At 44.5% G+C, this 22,168-nt stretch overlaps 1 protein-coding gene across 2 annotated transcripts in view; it reads right to left on the reverse strand.

Annotated features, from left to right (window-relative positions):
- USP48 (ubiquitin specific peptidase 48) overlaps window positions 1–22,168 on the reverse strand; it is an 81,440-nt gene that overhangs the window by 45,945 nt on the left and 13,327 nt on the right. For both annotated transcript variants that reach the window (XM_062190583.1, XM_062190581.1), the window contains exons 2-8: window positions 11,995–12,115; window positions 10,910–11,066; window positions 7,001–7,128; window positions 6,233–6,357; window positions 5,637–5,745; window positions 2,718–2,851; window positions 1,736–1,818 (exon numbers count right to left, since the gene is read on the reverse strand). In XM_062190583.1, coding sequence (XP_062046567.1) covers window positions 1,736–1,818; window positions 2,718–2,851; window positions 5,637–5,745; window positions 6,233–6,357; window positions 7,001–7,128; window positions 10,910–11,066; window positions 11,995–12,115 — 857 coding nt within the window. The remainder of the gene's footprint in view (window positions 1–1,735; window positions 1,819–2,717; window positions 2,852–5,636; window positions 5,746–6,232; window positions 6,358–7,000; window positions 7,129–10,909; window positions 11,067–11,994; window positions 12,116–22,168) is intronic.

Genomic DNA, 22,168 nt, shown 5'->3' on the forward strand with positions numbered 1-22,168 from the left:
ACTTTGTGGTGATTTTCCAAGGCATACGTTTTTGCATTTTCAATTTTTGTATGTGTTATATTTCATAATAATAATATAAAAGAGAAAACTAAGAAAACTATGCAAGAACACGGGAGAGTATGGCACTCAGGAGGGTAAAAAGACCATTGAAAGACAGAACTTTTAGGTCACTAAAAGGATTGTCTACAGCTCTTCTTAATAGTGTCCCTACATTATTAATGAATACACTAACTGACTGCAGAAAGTTTTCCAATCACACTATCATTCTAGCTTATAACCTGAATTTATACTCATCAATTCACTATGTCCATAAACTTCATAATTATGGTATTTTTAAAATCCCCAAGAAATATGGCAGAAGTTATGTTAGAGAATCAGGTGTTACTGTCCAAAGAATGAGGATCCCTCATTTTACATACAGATCTCTCCAAATCTGTAGGCTCCCTCTTTAAGAAAACATGAGTTATTTTTCCCCCCCAAAGATTTATTTATTTGAAAAGCAGAGACACACAGAGAGGAGACAGAGAGACAAAGAGAGAGAGAAGTCTTTCATCCACTGGTTCACTCCCCAGATGGCCGCAACAGCCAGGGCTGGGCCAGGCAGAAGCCAGGAGCCAGGAGCTTCTTCTGGGTCTCCCACTTGGGTGCAGAGCCCAAGGACTTAGACCATCTTCCACTACTTTCCCAGGTGCATTAGCAGGGAACTGGATCAGAAGCAGAACAGCTGGGAATTGAGCCGGAGTCCATGGGATGCCAGCACTGTAGGCGGAAGCTTCACCTTCCATGCCACAGTGCCATCCCCAAGTACTCCCCTTCTGAAAAACATGCCATTTGGGGTGGGCATTATGGTGTAGCAAGTAAAGCCACCACCTTTGATGCCAGCATCCCACGGGTGCCAGTTGGACTCCCAGCTGTTCCACTTCTGATCTAGCTTCCTGCTAATGCACCTGGGAAAGCAGTGGGAGATGCCCAAGCACTTGGGCTGTGAGAGACTGGATGAAGCTCCTGGGTCCTGGCTTCAGCCTGGCCCAGTCCAGGTTGTTGCAGCCATTTATGAATCAGTAGATGGAAGATTTCTCTCTCTCTATTTGTCTTTCTTTCTCTCTCTCTAACTCTGCCTTTCAGATAAATAAATAAAACTTTTTAAAAAAGAAAGTGTATTTATTTTTATTCATCCAAAAGGAAGAGAGAGAATGGGGGGGTGGGGGTGCAGGGTGAGTGAGAGAGAGAGAGATGGAGGGAGGAATTTGTTGGTTTACTCTCCAAATGCCCACAACAGCCCAGATGGAACAGGCTGACGCCAGGACCCAGGAACTCATCAGGGTTTCTCATGTGGGTGTCAAGGGCCCAAGTACTTGAGTTATCACCTGCTGCCTCCCATGGTGCACAACAGCAGGAAGATGGAATCAAGAGTTAGAGTTGGGTATGGAAGGCAGGAATTCCAATGAGACACACACATCTTAATTGCTACTAGGCTAAACCCCCACCTCCCCTTTTTATTTTTTACAAATTCTTTTTATGACTTTAATTATGCATAAACTGATGAACTACCTAATCAATGTTAGGTATTTACTCACAGAAAATTGAAGTAACATCTCCATTTACTTAAAAGTCTTTGCTTGCTAACAGAGATAAGCAAATAAAACCAGTAAACTGCAATTTTGTATCATCACAAGCATATCACAAATTCCTGTGTCTGTATATTACAATTTTCATCACTCAGGGAAAATGTTACCTTTATGTTCCACATAAGGCTCCATATCCAACATTTCTGAGAAGCCAATGTAGGTATTCAGCTTTTTCTTATGTCCAGTTTGCCTAACCAAGAGGAAAGCTGATTATATCTAAAACCATCATAACACAATGTATAATCTCTATTGACTGCCTTAATAAATGTATTAGAAGCTAGATTTCTAAGTTTAGCAATGTTGATCAAAAGTCTGTATGATTAAAACATAATGCTATTTTATAACTAGGTTAAAAGTTATGAATTCATAGTGCTAATCCCAAACAACCCATCCCCCCCAGCTTTAATTTAATCACAAAAGAGAGGCAGACTCCTGCTTATTAAAGGCATGTACATGTGCAAACATTGCCTTGATTTTTAATTGTAAAATGAAAGGTTCTCAAGAAATTAAGGAGGAAGGAACACTATAATGAGCAAAAAATTAACTTGCAAGGTAACTAAGCTCCCTGCCATTAATAATTCCTCAGAATACAAAAGTGAGGAGCCCCTCCTTTCCTGGCTCCCTAGTTTTATCTCGTTGATTGCTTTAGAATTATATGAGGGGCTGGCATTGTGATTCAGTGGGTAAAGCTGCTGCCTGCAGTGCTGGCAACCCATATGGGCACTGGTTCGAGTCCTGGCTGCTCCACTTCTGATCCAGCTCCCTGCTAATGCACCTGGGAAGGCAGCAGAGGATGGCCCAAGTGCTTGGGTCCCTGCAACCACATGGGTGCCTCAGTCTGGGGGGTGACCAGTGTATGGAAGACTCCTCTCTCTCTCTCTGCCTTTCAAATAAATAAATCTTAAAAAAAAAAAAATTCTATGACAAAATCATGAAATATTGACATGTCAAAATTACAGGTTCCACCTATAAGTTCTGCTCCAGATCTAGAGTTTCAAATTACAATCATCTTATTGTCTTGGCTATGGTAAAATTCTGTGCATGTCAGCCCTCAGTGAACAACAAAAAGTACTACTTGCCCATATTTACCTGTCAAAGACAAAACGCATTAGCTGCAAGTTCAGAGTGCATGGAAGGCTAAGAAGTCGAATCTTCCTTGTTGCATTCTGTTTGCTTTGACAGTTTTCACAAAAATATCGATTGTCTCCTTCTAATTTTTCTTCCTGATGGAGAATAAGACATATCAGTGATAAGATCTCTTACATATAGCACAATTTTTAGTTAATACCTTATATTCAAACTGTTTAAAATCAAATTACTATAAAGGATATGCAAGATTAACAGGCACTGCTTAGTAGTGATATTATTAATTTGTATACAACACTATTTAAAACTAACCTATTTCCAACTTGAATGCTTTTTCAAATGCTTGCGTCAGGTTCTTTATCCTGATTAATTCCACTTCTGGGAATTCTAAGGCAGTAGGTTATAAAAAGGTTGTCAATATGTACTTTGAAATAAAATTAACTTTAAAAAAAGCAGTGACAAAACTGGGTATAAACTACATATGGACACTAAAATGCAAAATTCTGAATGCAACATATATGTGGTCAGCATTATTAGATAATATTTATGAGACAAAGCCAATAAAAGAATGCAGAAACCAGCTGACAGTGGGTTTTAAAACTTTAATATATTGGGGGGGGGGGGGGTGTGTGTAGCGGTACCAGGGCGCACTAGGTTAATCCTCTGCCTGCGGCGCCGGCATCCCATATGGGCGCGCCAGTTCTAGTCCCGGTTGCTCCTCTTCCAGTCCAGCTCTCTGCTGTGGCCTGGGATAGCAGTGAAGGATGGCCCAAGTGCTTGGCCCCTTGCACCCACATGGGAGACCCAGAGGAAGCTCCTGGCTTCGGATCCGCACAGTTCCGGCCATGGCGACCATTTGGTGAGTGAACCAACAGAAGGAAGACCTTTCTCTCTCTCTCTCTCTCTCTCACTATCTGTAACTCTACCACCTGTCATATAAATAAATAAAATCTTAAAAAACAAAAGAAAACTTTAATATCAGCGCCGGCACTGTGCCGCAGCAGGTAATGTTGCTGCCTGCAGTGCTGGTAACCCATATGGGTTCCGGTTTGAATCCCAGCTGCTCCACTTTGATCCAGCTCTCTGCTATGGCCTGGGAAAGCAGTGGAAAATGGCCCAAGTCCTTGGGCCCCTGTACCCACATGGGAGACCTGAAAGAAGCTCCTGGCTCCTGCCTTCAGCCTGGCCCAGCCCTGGCTATTGCAGCCATTTGGAGAGTGAACCAGCAGATGGAAGACCTCACTCTCTCTCTCTCTCTACCTCTGCCTTTCAAATAAATAAATAAAACTTTTTTAAAAGAAACTTTGATATCTACAATAGCTTTTTGATACAGATTGCTACAGTAAATGATGCAATACTGGCGCCATCACTGTCTTCACTTGCCTTCCAGGATACCATTCATCTATTTTCCTCCTAACTCACCGGCCATTCCTATTCCTCCAATGCATCCTTTGCCAGCTGCTCTGATCTCCCTGATCCTGTATCACTGGGATGTCCCACGTGAAGCCCTTGGTACCCATCCCTCTCCACTCCCTTAGTGATTTGACTCAGCCTTGACTTCTCCCCCTTGAACTACATTTCTCAAATGCAGCACGCTAAAGACAAACTCCTCATTCTCCTCCCACCCTGCTCCTCCAATGGTCTCATCTCAGCATGGTACCTCCCTTCGTCTAGTTGATCAAAGCAAAAACCTTAGTAGGCTTTGACCTTCCTCTTTCTCTCCATGAAGTCCCCAAGTTTTATCAGCTCTACTTTGAAAATACACCAAACACTATTTATCTTTCCAGCTAAGCCTGTTCCAAGTTAGGAGGGCCCCTTCTGTCTGCCCTTGGGCTACCTTCAGCCCAGTTACCCTGCTCACACAGACTGGCATCTCTCCAATACTTGTAATCCCCAGTGGCACCTCAATCTCAAGCACAGTGAAAATTCAAATGCTAACAAAGGTCTTCAGGACCCACCTGAGGGGACCCTTTCCTACCTCTGACTTGAACTTCATCTCTCTTCACTTACTCACTCTGGTCCTGTGGTTAGGGGACAAGCAAGGAGGTCACTGTGGCCTCCACCCACCACTCTTCTCCCTGATTCTCACAGAGCTCACTCTTTCGCCTCATCACTTTGATTCAAATTAAACCCAACTCACCCTTATGCCTACCACACTGCCCAGCACCCGTAGAGTTGACATACTGTATATACTATGTATTTCACTTTTATTTATCTCACTGCACCATGAGCTCCACAAAGGCCTCCTTTGTCTGTTTTTCTCACTATTGTTACCTCCAATAGGTGAAACGGTGCTCTCAGCTGATATTTAGCTGATTGCATTCAGTAAATTATAACTTCAGGCATGCTGGTGGGTGTGCCAGGAGTAGGAAAAGTGGAAAAAGATTAAGACAGGAAGCTGTGCAACAAATCCCTCTATTAAGCTTTGTGTCTGCTCATGCTTGATAACACAGGTTCCCCCTTAGCAGTTCCCACTGAGAACAAAAGGAAAGCACCTCCATAATTCCATATACCTCCAAATACACAAGGAGTAGAAATACAGAGCAGAGGGGTTGAGGAACGACCCCGCCGGTGTAAATACATGTATACACACTCAACACATTCACCTTCTCATTACATGAAAAGGCAAATAAGCTTTAAGGTAGCAGAGTTTACATTTCCTTAACTACCTTTCTACCCCAACCATACAATAACCTAAGTTTCCACAAATATACAACTTTACATGTAAAATAATTTGGAGTAGCCAAAAATTAGTTTAAGATGCAGCCTGCTTCAGTACTTTATTAGGATTCTCTTTTAGATATTAACTACAGACACTTCTCACACAGGAAGAGCTGAAATAATTAATTACCATTCAGAACAGCACTGATCATTAACAAGCAGAGATAATATATATATATATATGTACCAAAATGTGAATACCTTCAAAAATTCCGAGATACAGTCTGTTAACTGTTTGTGGCCTTGGATATTTAATTCCAGTTCATAAAACTTTGATAAAAGCTTAGACTCTCTTCCACACTGATTGCAACTATAATAAAATAGAGTAATAAAATTAACATCAAAGTGGGGAAAGTTCTACTGTACTGCATTTGAGAAAGATGGAAAGAAACATTTATAACATTAATTAGCTTTCTTACATGCACTTTATACTATGGATACTAAAAAATAATTAACAGGAAGTTACTACTAGTGGGCCATGTATTTTATGAGTAAGACATTTTTTAAAAGGTATTTCACATATCTACTTTTAGCGTTCTAGCCAGCTCCAGTCTTACCACAAAGCTAATAAAGCAGATGGCAAGAGCTCAACCAGACACAGTCCAACACCTGGACGGATTCAATTGCAATTAACAAGTCAGTTGTTTACATGTTCCCATGGAAATGTACTGCTATAAATATTTCAGTCCCATGATAGCCCTCTAAAGCTATAACTTGGAACAGAACTAAAAATTAGGCAACATATTATCAACTGCCTTAGAATAAAATGTACCATGAAAGAGCTGAAATACACTTACACAGTTACATAAGCATACTCTCCACAGAATTGCTGTTGGACAATGTTCCGCACATCTGGATTCTTTTGTTTAGATAAAGTATCTTCCAATAGAGACATAAAGAGCTTCGAAAATTCTTGGGCATCCTGCAAGTTTGGGTTAATAAAAAAAAAAACAAAAAACAAAAAACTGTATATCTTTTCAAACTTCCAATACAGCACTAGTAAAAGTAAACCTTTTAGAAACTACCTGTAATTTCAACTTGGTATTCAAAAAGGACTACAGCTATGCTGAACCAGTCTGTGCCTATGTAACAATTTTCAGAGATGGAATAATGTGTAACATAAATTTAATCTTAAGTAATCTTGAACTTTTCATGCCATCCCGCTTTACAAACATTCTAAGGAATGCTTGGGGCCTCTGAGTATTTTTTAAAAAGAAAAAAAGCTGGTGCCGGTGCTGTGGCATAGTGGGTAAAGCCACTGCCTGCAGTGCCAGCATCCCATACGGGTGCTGGTTCGAGTTTCAGCTGCTCCACTGCCGATCCAGCTCTCTGCTATTGCCTTGGATAGCAGTGGAGGATGGCCCAAGTCCTTCGGTCCCTGTATTTGTGTGGGAGCATGGAAGAAGCTCCTGGCTCCTGGCTTTGGATCAACGCAGCTCCATCTGTTAGCCATTTGGGGAGTGAACCAGCAAATGGAAGACACCTCTCTCTCTACATCTGCCTCTCTGCAACTCTGCCTTTTAAATAAATAAATAAATCTTTAAAAAAAGGAAGAAAGTTCTTACCTGCTGTTGCCCGGTATCCAAGCCCAAGGCTTTAACAAATCCCGACGGATCAATATATCGCCTGTTACTGTTTTGCAACAAAGCAAACAAGTACTGGAGGTGCTCACAAATTGTCTGAGGCTCATAATCTATTAAAAGAAAAATTTTAAATATTTAAAAAGCTACTACTTTTCTTTGTGAAAGATGTTACTTCTTCACGTGAGAACATTAAATCTTCTATCTAAACTGTGTCAATCTTTTATTATCATTTTAAAACTTTAAAAGAAACAAAAGGGGGGCCAGTCCTGTGGCGCAGTGGGTTAAAGCCCTGGCCTGCAGTGCTGGCATTCCATGTGGGTACCAGTTTGTGTCCCGGTTGCTCCTCTTCTGATCAGCTCCCTGCTAATGCCCCTGGGAAAGTCGTAGAAGATGGCCTAAGTTGTTGGGCCCCTGTACCCACATGGGAGACCTGGAGTAGGCTCCTGGCTTCGGATCAGCTCAGCTCCACCAGGCAGTTGTGGCCATTTAGGGAGTGAACCAGTGGATGGAAGACCTCTCTCTCTTTTCTCTCTTCTGTCTCTACATCTCTGTAACTCTTTCAAGTAATTAAAAGAAATCTTTAAAAAAAAATAAGAAGAAGAAAAAAGAAATAAACAAAAGGGCCTGGTGTTACAGCACAGATTAAGCCGCAGCTTGGGGTGCCACCATCCCATCAGAGCATTGGTTCTAGTCCTAGCTGCTCTACTTCTGATCCAGCTCCATGCTAAATGCACTTGAGAAAGCAGCAGATGAGGGCTCAGGTGCCTGGATCCCTGCCACCCACCTGAGCAACCCAGGTTCTGGCTTTGGCCTGGCCCAGCTCCTGCCACTGCAGCCATTTAGGAAGTGAACCAACAGATGTAAGATCTCTGTCTCATCCTCTCTCTCTCTCTGTAACTCTGCCTTTCAAGTAAATAAATAAATCTTAAAACACAATTTAAAAAAAAAGAAAAATGAGGCAGCCCGCACTGTCTTTATACATTCCCTGAAGGCAAAAGTTTATACCTTCATTACAGCAACAAGAGCAATCATGACTACAGTTTCCAGAGTGTCAAATAGCATTCACTCAGTAATAACTATCTACTATATTTACCATATGCATAAGATACATGCCCAAATACTTTCAAATAATCTTCTTAATACAGACATTCCACAAACACAACAAGACAGGAATCTCAAGCACAGTAAAAATCCTAGAATTTTAGAACTGCAAATTTCAATAAGTTGGGGAGGGTATACAAATGGGAAGCATGGTTCTTCTTTTTTAAATTTATTAATTTATTTGAAAGCCAGAGAAAGATGAGACAGATTTTCCCATCCACTGTCACTCCCCAGATGCCTGCAATAGCCAGGGATGGACCAGGCTGATGTCAGGAGCCCAGAACTCCATCTGGATGTCCCATGTGGTAGCAGGAGATCTAAGTACTGCCTCCCAAGCAATGCATTAACAGGAAGCTGGATGAATAGAGAAGGTGCCAGGACTTGAACTAGACATTCCAATATGGGATATAGGTATTGCAGTTACTTAACTGCTTTGCCATATACCTGCCCAAGTTGTCTTTTCTGTATCAGTTATCAATTTATGCTTCTCAGCTCCAAATCCACCCTTCTTTGCCTGCTCTGCAATAAGAGATGAGTTTTGGGTGCTGGTGTTGTGGCATAGCATGTAAAGCCATTGCCTGTGGCATCAGCATCCCTTATGGGCACTGGTTCAAGTCCTGGCTGCTCCGCTTACAATCTAGCTCCCTGCTTATGCCCTGGGAAAAGCAGCAGGAAATGGCCCAAGTGCTTGGGCCCCTGCCACACCCTTGGGAGAACCAGATGAAGTTCTTGGCTCCTGCTTGGCCATTGTGGCCATCTGGGGAGTGAACCAGCGGATGGAAGATCTCTCTCTCTCTCTCTGTCTCTTTCCCCCCTCTCTCTGCAACTGACTTTCAAATAAATAAATAAATAAATCTTTGAGAGAGAGAGGGAGAGGGAGAGAACTGAGTTTGCAAGTATTTCTCCCGGGCAGCTGTTGAGAGGTGAAGTCATGTTGGTGGAGGGCACTAGAGGGTCAAGTGTACCTCCCTCACCAGCCTCCAGCAGGTCTGCTTTCCCCAGGGCTCTGGAACCCCGCAGCTTTCCCCACATCTGCTCCCATGAGGCACTTTCTCTTGAATGATCACCCTGCCGGAAACCCTGCCAGGTGACTGTAGAGGGTTCCAGGGCCCAGCATCTCCTTTGCTACTTACTGTTGGTCTATATTTAAATATCCAGAACTACAGGAATGAAGCTTTGAGAAACCAAATTTTACTTTCTTCTTTTTTTTCCCCCAGACTAATGATATACATCTCTTCAGGGAAACAACCTTATAAAGAACTTTTAGGGGTCAGCATCCCATGTTAGAGTGTTGGTTCAGGTCCCCACTGCTCTGCTTCCTATCCTGCCCCCTGCTAATGCACCTGGAAAGCAGTAGAAAATGATCCAAGTACCAGGGACCCTGCCACCCACATGGGAGACCAGGATGGAGTTCTGGCTCCTGGCTTTGGCCTGGCCCAGTCCTATCCATTATGGCTATCTTGAGTGTGAAGCAGCAGATGGAAGGCTGATCTCTCTCTTTCTCTCCGCCTTTCAAGTAAATAAATCTCTCAAAGACCAAAGGAAAAAAAAATTTTAAATCCTGTGTTCTGAAGCAAAAAGTACTATTAACCAGAACCAAGACTCTGAAGTGTTACCTCTGTTGAGGGGACTGCAAAATGATGTGGAGACCAAGAATCCTAACTTTACTTGCTTGGAGCCAAGGAAATCGGCTATGCACCCAAACCATATTAAAAAAAAAAAAAAAAAAAGACAACAGAGTACTTATGGATGGGAGCAGGGGCCAGAAGTTCCCATGTTGGAGCTCTCAGACCTATATAATCTTAGTCACCCATCCCACCAACCCCCAGTTGTGAGAAGGGAAACAATACGGCTTGCTCCATGGGAGCTTCAACACAAAGAGAGAACTCTCTAAAAATGAACAAATTTAGCAATAGAGAGCTACACACTATATAGGAAACAAAACATGTATTCCAATAGAAGCAGTCTGAGATGGACTCTGTAAATTTACAATGAGTGCAGGATCATATTAGTGGCAGGTTGTGCCATGGTCAATTTATTTAGCCATAATTTTTGAGAATGTCATTTAAGATATCCTATTTGGGAATCAAGCCAAGGATTGTGGTTGCATTGAAATATCATTATCATTATCTCCAACAAAGCAAAAGAATAACCTTCTCTGCCTTATTGGTATAAAAAAAGATTTATTTATTTATTTGAAAAATAAGGTTACAGAGAGAGAAGGGGGGGAGAGAGAGAGGGTGGAGGGTGAGTGGGGGGTGGGGGTGGTAGATCTTATCCGCTAGTTTATTCCTCAAATGGCAGTAGGGGCCAGGGAAGGGTCAGGTCAGAGCCAGGAGTCAGTTTTTTCTGGGTCACTCAAGCCATCTTCTGTTGTTTTTCCAGGTGTGTTAGCAGGGAGCTGGATTAGAAATCGAACAGCTGAGACTCCAACCCACCCATATGGGATGCCAGAGCTGCAGGCAGTGGCTTGAACTACTACACTATAGTGTCAGCCCCTATTGATTGATTTTATCAATCACTAGAAGTTAGTGAACTATATTCATCACCAAGCTTTTTGTAAATTATAGCTGCAAGCCATAGTAATAATCAAATGTGCTTCCTGCATTAGACTATTGGACACTTTGGCACATAAATGATAGTTAAAAAAAGGCAACGAATTCGAATCCTCTGTTATAAAAGACCTAGCAACATGCCTGGCAGTAACAAGCACTTATTTCCCTTCCTTTTTGTTGGTTCAGAAGTGATCTAGCTAGGTGCACAAGCTCTCCCAGACCCATCCCCACCAACCTCTCTCCTCCTGAACACCATCTCCCATCATGTAGTCACTACAGGTACTTGGACATAAGTACAGTGCCTGCCGAAGCTCCAAGTTGAGAAACCATACTTGAAGAAATGTGTTGACATAACAAGTAGCTCCCAGATTTGTCAGACCCACGAAGGAGTTCTACAAAATAACAAAGTTGACAATTATAAAGTGTAAACAAATTTTTTATGAAAAGCGCTATTTCTAAATTTTTGGATTAAAAATAGTTAAGACCATCTCAACAAACACATCCCAACTTAAGCCTCTCTTGGCTGGAGGTGGCCATGATTTTCATGAAAACCCCACTGTGGCTTGAACACAGGAGTGGGGAAACTTCAGACATCATCCCTTTTCACCTCTAGCATATTGGCTTCTTCAGCCACTTACATCTAACATTGGAACAGTGGATTCTACAAAGATTCAGTTTTGAACATGTACATACAAGTTTTTCATTTGCTATGTCCTGTCAGCATTCCATAGAAAGACAAAGCAAAGCGTATAGAAAAATGACTATATATCCTCATTTAGGAGATTAGAAGATAGGGGTCAGGCAATTTCTTCACACAAGGTCAAGAATTCCTGAATTTACAAACTCGTGTTTTGTAATAGACAAAATAACTATAACAACAAAAACAACAAAGCTATTTTGTGAATGTCAGGCTTTATGGTTAGAAAATATTGTGTACTTTTTAAAAAAGAAAAATAAATACAAATATACAAAATATAAGTACTAGAAAGCAAAGATGTATCACTGTGAAGCTCGTTCTCTTGAATACTATCTTGGTGGATATTTTTAAAGAGAGTTCAAAATAAAAGGCACATAATGCTAAAGCAAAGACAAAATCAGAATTTAAACAATATTATTTAAAAGCTTACTGGATTATATAGCTACCTATTTAAAAGCATACCAATTGAGAACTGTTTCAATTCAAGAGGTTTAGAGTCTTAAGTTCCACTATTTACCTTATAGCTGCATAGGTTATCTGAAATCAATATTACTTTCTGATAAAAGATATAAAACAAAAGCAAAAAATACCATACAGCAACCATTCAGAAAAAGACGGCTTACCTTTTTTCTCCTCTCACAGTTGGGGTCATCGATGTTATGAAAACTATTTTCATCTATTTCTCCTAACCAGATATGCTCACCAATCCCAACCAAACAATTCGGATTTCCTTTGCAGTTTCGTCTATTAAAAAAAAAATATTGCTTAATTTTAAGAGAGAAGACATGGGAAGACTAATGGTTATGGAGTTGCTTTCTTATGTGGAGAAAACGGTCCAAAATGGATTGTGCTAACAGGTGCACAACTGGTGGGGTGGAGAGTCTGGTGCAGTGGTTGAGTGATTAAGTTGCTTGGGACTCCAGCATCTCATTGTGCTGCTTAGGGGAATGCCCTGAACTCATTCTCCATGCCAGCTTCCTTCTGCGGTGCGACCTGGACACAGGGGCTCACGTGGCTGGGCCCGGCTACCCACTACGGCAGACTTTGATCCTGGCTCCTGGCATCCACCTGTCCCAGCCCTGGATGTTGCAGGCATTTGAAGAGTGAACCAGTGGATGGAAGATCCATCTCTATGGCTTTCTCTTGTTAAAAGTTGCATAAGTTGGCCAGCGCCGCAGCTCACTAGGCTAATCCTCAGGCGGCACACTGGGTTCTAGTCCCGGTCGGGGCGCTGGATTCTGTCCCGGTTACCCCTCTTCCAGGCCAGCTCTCTGCTATGGCCCGGAGTGCAGTGGAGGATGGCCCAAGGGTGAACCAACGGCAAAAGGAAGACCTTTCTCTCTGTTTCTCTCACTGTCCACTCTCCCTGTCAAAAAAAAAAAAGAAGAAGAAGAAGAAGAAGAAGAAGAGGAAGAAGAGGAAGAAGAGGAAGAAGAGGAAGAAGAGGAAGAAGAAGAAGAAGAAGAAGAAGAAGAAGAAGAAGAAGAAGAAGAAGAAGAAAAGTTGCATAAGTCTGTGAATATAAGAACCGTCAAACTGTATGAGAGAACTTCAAAAAGTTCATGGAAAATGGAATATAAAAATGCATTTATTGGGGCCGGTGCTTCAGCATAGTAGGCTAAGCCTCTGCCTGAGGCGCTGGCATATCCTATGGTCGCCAGTTCGTGTCCCGGCTGCTGCTCTTCTGATCTAGCTCTCTGCTGTGGCCTGGGAAAGCAGCAGAAAATGGCGCAAGTGCTTGGGCCCCTGCACCTGCAAGACAAACCGGAACAAGCTCCTGGCTCCTGGCTTCCGATTGGCTCAGCTCCAGCTGTCATGACCATTTAGGGAGTGAACCAGTGGATGGAAGACCTTTCTCTTGGTCTCTCCCTCTCTAACTCTAGCTCTCAAATAAATAAATAATCATTTAAAAATGCATTTATTTTGGTGTAAAATTTTTTTAAGAAATCAATGCATAAAAGGTCTTCAAAAACACTTATGGAAAATATGTGTTATGAAAAAACTATGTACAGATCTCAGAATTGCTTGCACTCAAACTTACCTTTCCTTTTGATTCAATTTTCCATGATTTTTTTTTTTTTTTGGACAGGCAGTTAGAGAGAGACAGAGAGAAAGGTCTTCCTTCCATTGGTTCACCCCCCAAATGGCCACTAAGGCCAGCGCACTGCACTGGTCCGAAGCCAGGAGCCAGGTGCTTCCTCCTGGTCTCCCATGTGGGTGCAGGGCCCAAGCACTTGGGCCATCCTCCACTGCACTCCCGGGCCACAGCAGAGAGCTGGACTGGAAGAGGAGCAACCGGGACAGAATCCGGTGCCCCGACCGGGACTAGAACCCGGGGTGCTGGCGCCGCAGGCAGCGGATTAGCCTAATAAGCCACAGCGCTGGCCCATGAATGTTTTAAAAAGTGTTTTCATGCTTTAAATGGGTGAACAGCATGATACATGAGTTATATCTCAATAATGCTGTTTAAGAGGGCTGGCATGTGGCATAGTGGGGTTGAGCTGCAGCTTGAGATGCTGGCATCCCATACCCAAGCACCAGTTCAAGAACCATCCAGGGGCCTGCACCGTGGCTCACTAGGTTAATCCTCTGCCTGAGGCGCCGGCACCCCATATGGGCACCGGGTTCTAGTCCCAGTTGCTCCTCTTCCAGTCCAGCTCTCTGCTGTGGCCTGGGAAGGCAGTGGAGGATGGCCCAAGTGCTTGGGCCCTGCACCTGGCTCCTGGCTTCGGATCGGCGTAGCTCCAGCTGTGGTGGCCATCTGGGAGTGAACCAGCAGATGGAAGACCTCTCTTTCTGCCTCTCCTCTCACTGTGTATAACTCTGGCTTTCAAATAAATAAATAAATCTTTAATAAATAAATAAGCCAGAGACTAATGAAATGGATTACATACAGACAGCATTAAGTGGGAATAGGCTTAAAAAGGAGTTTAAGTTTCCTGAATATATTGCAAAATTTAGAGCCACATTAGTTTCTTCTCTCGCTCGCTCTCTCATACACATACACACGTGTGCGCGCATGACAGCAGCCTTAATTCAACAGAAACAATACATTTTCATTGAATAAAATATCCACACGGAAGGGAAAGGGAGAGGAGATAAACAAGCAACTTGAACAGCTATTAATTAGCATGTGCATATGGCTTGTTCTTGGGCTAAAGACAAAAGGAGCAGACAGCAAAACATCCTAACGAGCAGGCTGAGCAGGCTTCTTCACAGACCGTGGCTGACAATCTGAACACAGCCTGATTTCCAAGTGTCGCTACTAAAGGACCGGAGTTCGCCAGGGAAATGGCTGATTCCAGGCTGAACCAGGAAGATGACAGGCATCCAGACTATCCTGCTGTGCTCCCAGGATGCACAGCGAGCATGGCAGCGGGAACGGTGTTTAGGCTAGCAGTTAAGACACCCGTATCTGAGTGCCTGGGTTTGACAACCAGCTGTCTCCTGCTAATGTAGTCCCCAGGAGATAGCAATGATGACTCGAGTGATTGGGTTCCTGCCACCTGGTTTCAGCCCAGCCCTGTCCCCTAGCTACTGCCGGCATTTTAAGAATGAACCAGGGGCCCGGCGCTGTGGTATAGCCGCTTGTTGTACCGACATCCCATATGGTCACTGGTTCGAGTCCTAGCTATTCCACTTCCTATTTAGCTCTCTGCTATGGCCTGGGAAAGCAGTAGAAGACTGTGCAAGCCCTTGGGCCCCTGTGCCCGTGTAGGAGACCCGGAAGAAGCTCCCGGCTGCTGGCTCCAGATCGGCTCAGCTCCAGCCATCGTGGCCATCTGGGGAGTGAACCAGCGGATGGAAGAATCAATCTCTCTCTCTCTAATTCTGCCTTTCTACTAAATAAATAAATCTTTAAAAAAAAAAAAAGAGGTACAAGGAACAACAGAATTAGAAGCCTACCATTAGGCATCCATCAGGAAAAAAACAATCAGGCAGGAATCATCAAAGGATGCCAGTGAAGGCACGTTGGACAAATAACAATATTTACAATGTCTCCGAGTATCTCAGAACACCTTCATTGATTATAAAGAAAAAATAGTAACTTTCTGGAGAGAAACCTGACAACCACCACCGTAAATAAATGATCACAGTTAATGCAGCCAGCAATGGATCTGACAGCAAGTACCTCTTGGTACAATGCACTAAGAACACAGCATCACTTTTGTATTGTTCTGGCCAAAAGCACATAACCCAAATCTAGCTATGAGGAAACATCAGACAAACCCAGCTTGAGGGCTTTCTACAAATTAAGTATCCTGTGCTTTTCAGAAGGTCCGTGTCTCAAAACACACAGAGAGATTCCGCAACCATTCCAGATTACGTGAAACTAGGCAGACACGACAGCCGAATGCGGCACATGAGCCTGGATCTTCTTGGCTAAAGACACCCTTGGTGACCTGTTCTGCTTACTTCTGAAAGTCACCCACTCAAGCTTTACAGCTGAGACTGGGAAGAGCAGTCTAGGTCTTTCCTTGGAATAAGTGGCAGGGATTGAATAGAGGAAAATTCTGACAAAAGAAAAGTAAAGCTAGCAGTACAGTCCACAAGATCTCTGGGAGACAGGATAAGAAGACATCAATCACTGAAGTGAAGATGCATTTCTAAAACAAAGTACTTACTTTGTTAGTTCTTTCAAACTTACTTTTTAAAATGTTTATTTACTGAAAGACAAAATGACAGAGAGAGGGAGGTAGCCATCTCTCATATTCGCTGGCTCACTCCCCAATGCCTGCAACAACTGGGAACGGGCCAGGACAAAGCCAGAGAGTTTCTTACTCCCAGGGCCTGGCTCAGCCCTGGGAGTGAACCAGTTAATGGAAGATCCCTCTCCTCTGTTTCTCACTGTCTGCCTTCCTTTTGAATAAACAGATGAATAAATAAATAAATAAATGAGAGAGAGAGAGAGAGAGAGAGAGAGAGAGATCCATCTCTCATCTGCTGCTTCACTCCTCAAATAGCCACAATGGTGGTGCTGGGCCAAAGCCAGAGGTCTGGAACTCCATCCTGGTCTCCCATGTGGATGGCAGCAGCCCAAGTTCTTGGGCCATCTCTGGCTGCTTTACCAGGCACGTTGGCATGGAGCTGGGTGAGAAGCAGAACAGCTGGGCCTTCAATCAGTGGCCAAACGGGATGTCAGTGTTCCAAGTGGTAGCTTAACCTGCTGTGCCACCATGCTGGCCCCCTCCTAAAAAAACAAACCTAACCCCATCTGGGTCTCCCCTGTAAGTGGCAGGGACACACGTACTTGGGCCATCATCTGCTGCCTCCCAGGATGCATCAGGAGGAAACCAGACTGGAAGCTAAAGAGAACAGCCAGGATTCCAATAGGGAATGTGGGTGTGCCAAGTGGCAGGTTAACATGTTATGCCACAACATCAGTCCTGCGTTGCTCTTTTAAGATTAATGTCTTAATTGCTAGCAAGGCATTACTAAGTATACCATGCATCAGCTCCAACACCTTCATGGTGTAGATGAGACAAAGCTATCACTCAGCACCAGTCCCATGCTGGACCTATGGCTTCTGGGTCCCCATGGCCACACTTCAGGTGAGAACAAAAAGCAAAGAGCAGTAGCTTGCATTAAATGGGGCTCAGGCCAACCAAAGAAAACTTTCCAATTTGTGGCCAAGCCCATGAGCCCAGTATTGCTTCCCCCTACCCCACCTGTATTTGCTGTCTTCTTCAGAAGGGTGGAGAATCTATGTAAGAGGCATAACTCATGAAAACATTTCTAGGCAGGAGCTACTACTTCCAAGCCAATCTAAGCAGCACTGCAGAACGCCAGGTACAGAAAACTCAGTCCCCTCGAAAAGAAAGTCTCGGCATTCAGCGTCTCCAATGTCCCTAATTCACTGTACCCCTCATCAGGAGTGGACTGGCAGTGTCAGGAGACAGTTGCACCTTTTCTTGTAGAAAAACATTTTTGTGCAATTGTTTCAAAGTGTGGAACCAGCTCAAGGAGGCTGAGCGGTCCAAGAAGGAAGAGGCAGGAACACACATTTGCATGGAAGGACACATTTGTTAATGTGTAAATAGCCTGACCAGTCTGAATCAACTCTATCTCCCAGCTGGCCCTGGGAAGCATCTGCATTTGCCTACTAGGGCTCAGAGACCAAGTATCTTTTCCAGTGTCAAAAGAGCCGTGATTTAATCTAGGCAGAGTGGTGCCACTTACCTTCAAGACACAACCTTGCAACTGTACCTTTTACCCACACCCCAGACATTCTTCATTCTGTCTACAGGGGAACTGGAAGGGGACAACCAAATCACAAACAAAACATGAGGAATGGCCAGCCTGGTTCTTCCTTTGGCACTCTGGGAGCTTATTTACTTACACAGTCCTATGCCGCATGGCCATGTTCAGGTCAAAGACGGACAGCATATACCACAACCCACACCACCCAGGCTGGGTATAGAGGGCTGTTTGTGGGCATGCTATGACATGCACCCAAAAACAAAAAACCTGTTCCTCTGAGATGCAGCTCCACTCCATCACCCAAAACCGAACGCAAACCTCACAAGACATTTTAAATGGGAACTGAGGGAAGAAAAAAAGCAGTTTCTCTGTGGTAGCAGCATCAGCACACCAGAGAGCAAAGCTGTAAAGAGGCTCATGGCCCACTCCTTAGCCCAACCACCCCTGTGATCATTTATTTGTCCAGAAATTCCCTGGACATTAAAATTAAAAATAAACTTCCGCCAAATTCCTTAACTGAGGCATTGCCCTGGTGCTTGTTTTAAGCTTCTAGGACCTATACCTAAGAGTACCAACAAACATGGACCAAGGAGATGAAGCTTCGTTCTACCACTAGCTTCACATACCGAAAGCAGACATCCACACACTTGGTCTCTGACTAACCACCTCATTCTTTTTTTTAAAAAAAGATTTATTTGTTTATTTGAAAAACAGAGATAGACAGAGAAGGGGAGAGGGAGGGGGAGAGAGGAGGAGGGAAAGTGAGAGGGGAAAGAAGAGAGGGAGGGAGAGAGAGCGCGCTCCAGAACTTCCATCTGCTGATTCACACCAGGCAGATATCAGGAGCCAGGATATTCCAGGTCTCCCACTTGGGTAAAGGGGCCCAAGGACTTGAGCCATCTTCCACTGCTTTCCCAGGCACATTAGCAGGGAGCTGGATTGGAAGTGGAGCAGCTGGGGCTTGAACTGGCACTCATACAGGATGCCCACACTGCAAGAGGCGGCTTAACCTTCTATGCCACAGAACTGGCCTCAGACCTCCTAATTCTTAAATAGTTTTCCTCTTTCCCTCTAATACCAATTAACAAACACAGGGGAAAACATGCAAGTCCATGAATGCAATTTAAAAACAGCCATGGAGGTGGGCATTTGACTTGGCAGTCAAGAACATTTGACCTGTCAGCTAGGACCCCTACATCCCATACCCAGCTCTGCTCCTGATAGTTTTCAGTTAATGCAAACTCTGGGAGGCGGGAGGCCATGGCTCAAGTATTGTTTTCCTGCCAATCACGTGGGAGACTTGGACTGAATTCTGGGTTCCTGGCTTTGGCATCCCCCACCTCCCTGGGACATGTGGGAAGTGAACCAGCAGACGAGAGCACACATGCCCTAGTACGTGGGCCATCTGCTGCATCCCCAGGCACACTGGAAGTGATCTGGATCAGAAGTAGAGCAGCCAGGCAAACCGGCGCTCCAATATGGGATGCAACCATCAAAAGTGGCATTTATTATTATTATTATTTAAGATTTATTTATTTACTTGAAAGGCAGTTGAGATAGAGACAGAGATCCTCCATCAATGGGTTTACTCCACAAATGGCTGCAACAGCCTAGACTAGGCCAATTGGAACACAGAAGCAAAGAACTCCATCTGGATCTCCCACATGGGTGGCAGGGGCCCGGGCACCTGGGCCATCTTCTTCCACTTTGCCAGGCACACTAGCAGGGAGCTGGACCAGAAGTGAAGCAGCCAGGACTCTAACTGGAGCTCATATGGGATGGTGGCAGCTTAACCCAGAAAGCAGTATCTTAACCCACTGTGCCAGAACACAGGCCCCGCTACTGTGCCTCTGATCCAGTGTCCTGCTGATGTGTATCCTGGGAGGCAGCAGGTGATGGCTCAAGTGCTTGAGTCCCTGCCACCCACATGGGAGACTTGGATTGAGTTTCAGATTCCTGACACTGGGTGGCCCAGCCTCAGCTGTCATTTTGATAATGAATCAGCAGATGGAAGGTATCCCTCAAATAAAATGTTAATAAATTTAAAAAATAAAAAACCTACAACACACACCAGACACATACATCAATTCAGTGGCACCAGGATGGAGGAAAGCTGGGTTGAACCAGGTTGATGAGAGGAAATCGGTAAGAACGTGGGGACTGACTGGATGGGAAAAGCAGGAAGGGAAAGAAGCCTGGAAGATGTCTGAAACTGTAAAGAAACAATTTCCCACAAATCACAAACGATCTGTCCAGGGAGTGGAGAAGCAGCAGGCTGGGTACCGAGGGGCACAAATGACTAGGTTCTTTATTAACTATAGGTAGAGAGATGCAATTTTAGCTCTGTTGTGATAAATCTCCAAGGATCTGTTATTTAGAAGAATGTCCTCCAGCACAATGGATGGAAAATTTATAATGAAGGCTTTCATGGTCCCTATGTAGTTCAAAGAAGCCCCCCCCCTTTTTTTTAAATTTGAAAGGCAGAAATACAGAGGGAGGAGCAAGAGTTCTTCCATCCACTAGTTCACTCCCCAAGTGGATGAAAACGGCCAGGGCTGGGCTAGGAGCCAGGGGCCAGGAGCTTCTTCCTTTCTCCCACCTGAGTGCAGGGGCCCAAGCACTTTGGACATTCTCTGCTGCTTTCCTAGGCGCATTAGCAGGAAGCTAATTAGAAGTAGAGCAGCCAGGACTTGAACCAGCACCCATACAGGATGCTGGCACTGCAGGCAGAGACTTAACCTTCTAAAGCCACAGCACGGGCCCCAGAGGGCTCATTCTTTGAATGGGAGAGAGGGTGGGAATCTCCCTCTCTCCAAGTAGTCAACTAAAGAACCTTCACTTTGTTTTTCCTCTTCATCACCTCTTAGTTCCTCAACTTTTCAGATACAACTTCACAGGTAGAATTCAATTGTGCTAACTCTCCTGCCTCTGGTGAAGAGCCACGACTATACCACAGCATTGGCTGAAAGAACACAGGTTTTCTAAAGCGCATTGGCAATAGATGTCAAGACTTCTTCTGGTCTTTACATCCTTTGCCCCAACATCACTATTTCTAAGAATGAATCCAAAGCAAACAGAGGTGTCAACATTTTCAAAGACAATCATCAGTATTGTTATAATAAAAAGCTACCAGACTAAGCTCCCTGGCCAACCACAGGACCAATGCTAAATTGTGGTACAGGGATGGGCATTGGTGCAGCAGTTAAGATGCCACTTGGGATGCCTGCATCCCTTCTCCAAGTGCCTGGGTTCAAGTCCCAGCTCTGGTCCTGACTGTAGCTTCCTACTGATGTGCACCTTGGGAGGCAGAAGGTGATGGCTCTAATACTTGGGTCCTTATTGCCTACATGGGAGACAGATTAATGCCAGCCTCCTGACTCAGGCCTGGCCTAGCCCCAGTTATTGCAGACATCGGGGGAGTGAACTGATGGATGGGAGATTCCCTCTCTCTCTCTCTCAGCATTTCAAATAAATAAATTTAAAAAGAAATAAATGAGCTGCAGTACAGTCATGATGGACTATTATGCAGTCATTGCATCTTCTTTTTACACGCAATACTCAAATGAATAGGGCTTGGCTGAGGCAGAATTCTACATACATGCCGGCGCCGTGGTTCAACAGGCTAATCCTTAGCCTTGCAGCGCCGGCACACAGAGTTCTAGTCCCGGTTGGGGCGCTGGATTCTGTCCCGGTTGCCTCTCTTCCAGGCGAGCTCTCTGCTGTGGCCAGGGAGTGCAGTGGAGGATGGCCCAAGTGCTTGGGCCCTGCACCCCATGGGAGACCAGGAGAAGCACCTGGCTCCTGCCATCGGATCAGCATCCTCCAATGGCCGCTGCGGCCGGAGCATCTCGCTGATCCAAAGCCAGGAGCCAGGTGCTTCTCCTGGTCTCCCATGCGGGTGCAGGGCCCAAGCACTTGGGCCATCCTCCACTGCCTTCCTGGGCCATAGCAGAGAGCTGGCCTGGAAGAGGGGCAACCGGGATAGAATCCGGCACCCCGACCGGGACTAGAACCCGGTGTGCCGGCACCACAAGGCAGAGAATTAGCCTGCTAAGCCATGGTGCCGGCCCAAGCCACCACTTTTGATGCTGGCATCCTGTATCAGAGTGCTGCCTCGAGTCCCACTGCTTTGCTTCAGATTCACCTCCCTGCTAATGCACCTGGGAAAGCATAAGATGGCTCAAATACCTGGGCTCCTGCCACCCTTGGACACCCAGATGGAGTTTTGAGCTCCTGGCTTTGGCTTGGCCCAGTCCTGGCTGTTGTGGACGTTTGCAGAGTGAGTCAGTAGATGGAAGAACTCTGTGCGTCTCTCCCCCTCTGTCACTGCCTTTCAAACAAATAAATCTTAAGAAACAAACAACAAAAATAACAAATATAACCTCCTAAAAGGACAGGAAGGCTTATGCTCTATCAGATGTTGAATCATAAGGTAAAGTCTGAAAAATTAAATGGAATGCCACGGTTTGAATACGTCCTCTCCAAAATCATGTGTTGGAAATTTAATCCCACTGCAAGCACTGGGAGGTGGGCCTTGTGGAAAGCATTTGGGTATGAGGGCTGTGCCCCTGTGAATGATCTCATGCCAAAGCTGGG

Source organism: Lepus europaeus, chromosome 5 (genome assembly GCF_033115175.1).
Source record: "Lepus europaeus isolate LE1 chromosome 5, mLepTim1.pri, whole genome shotgun sequence".
Classification (NCBI taxonomy): Eukaryota; Metazoa; Chordata; class Mammalia; order Lagomorpha; family Leporidae; genus Lepus; species Lepus europaeus.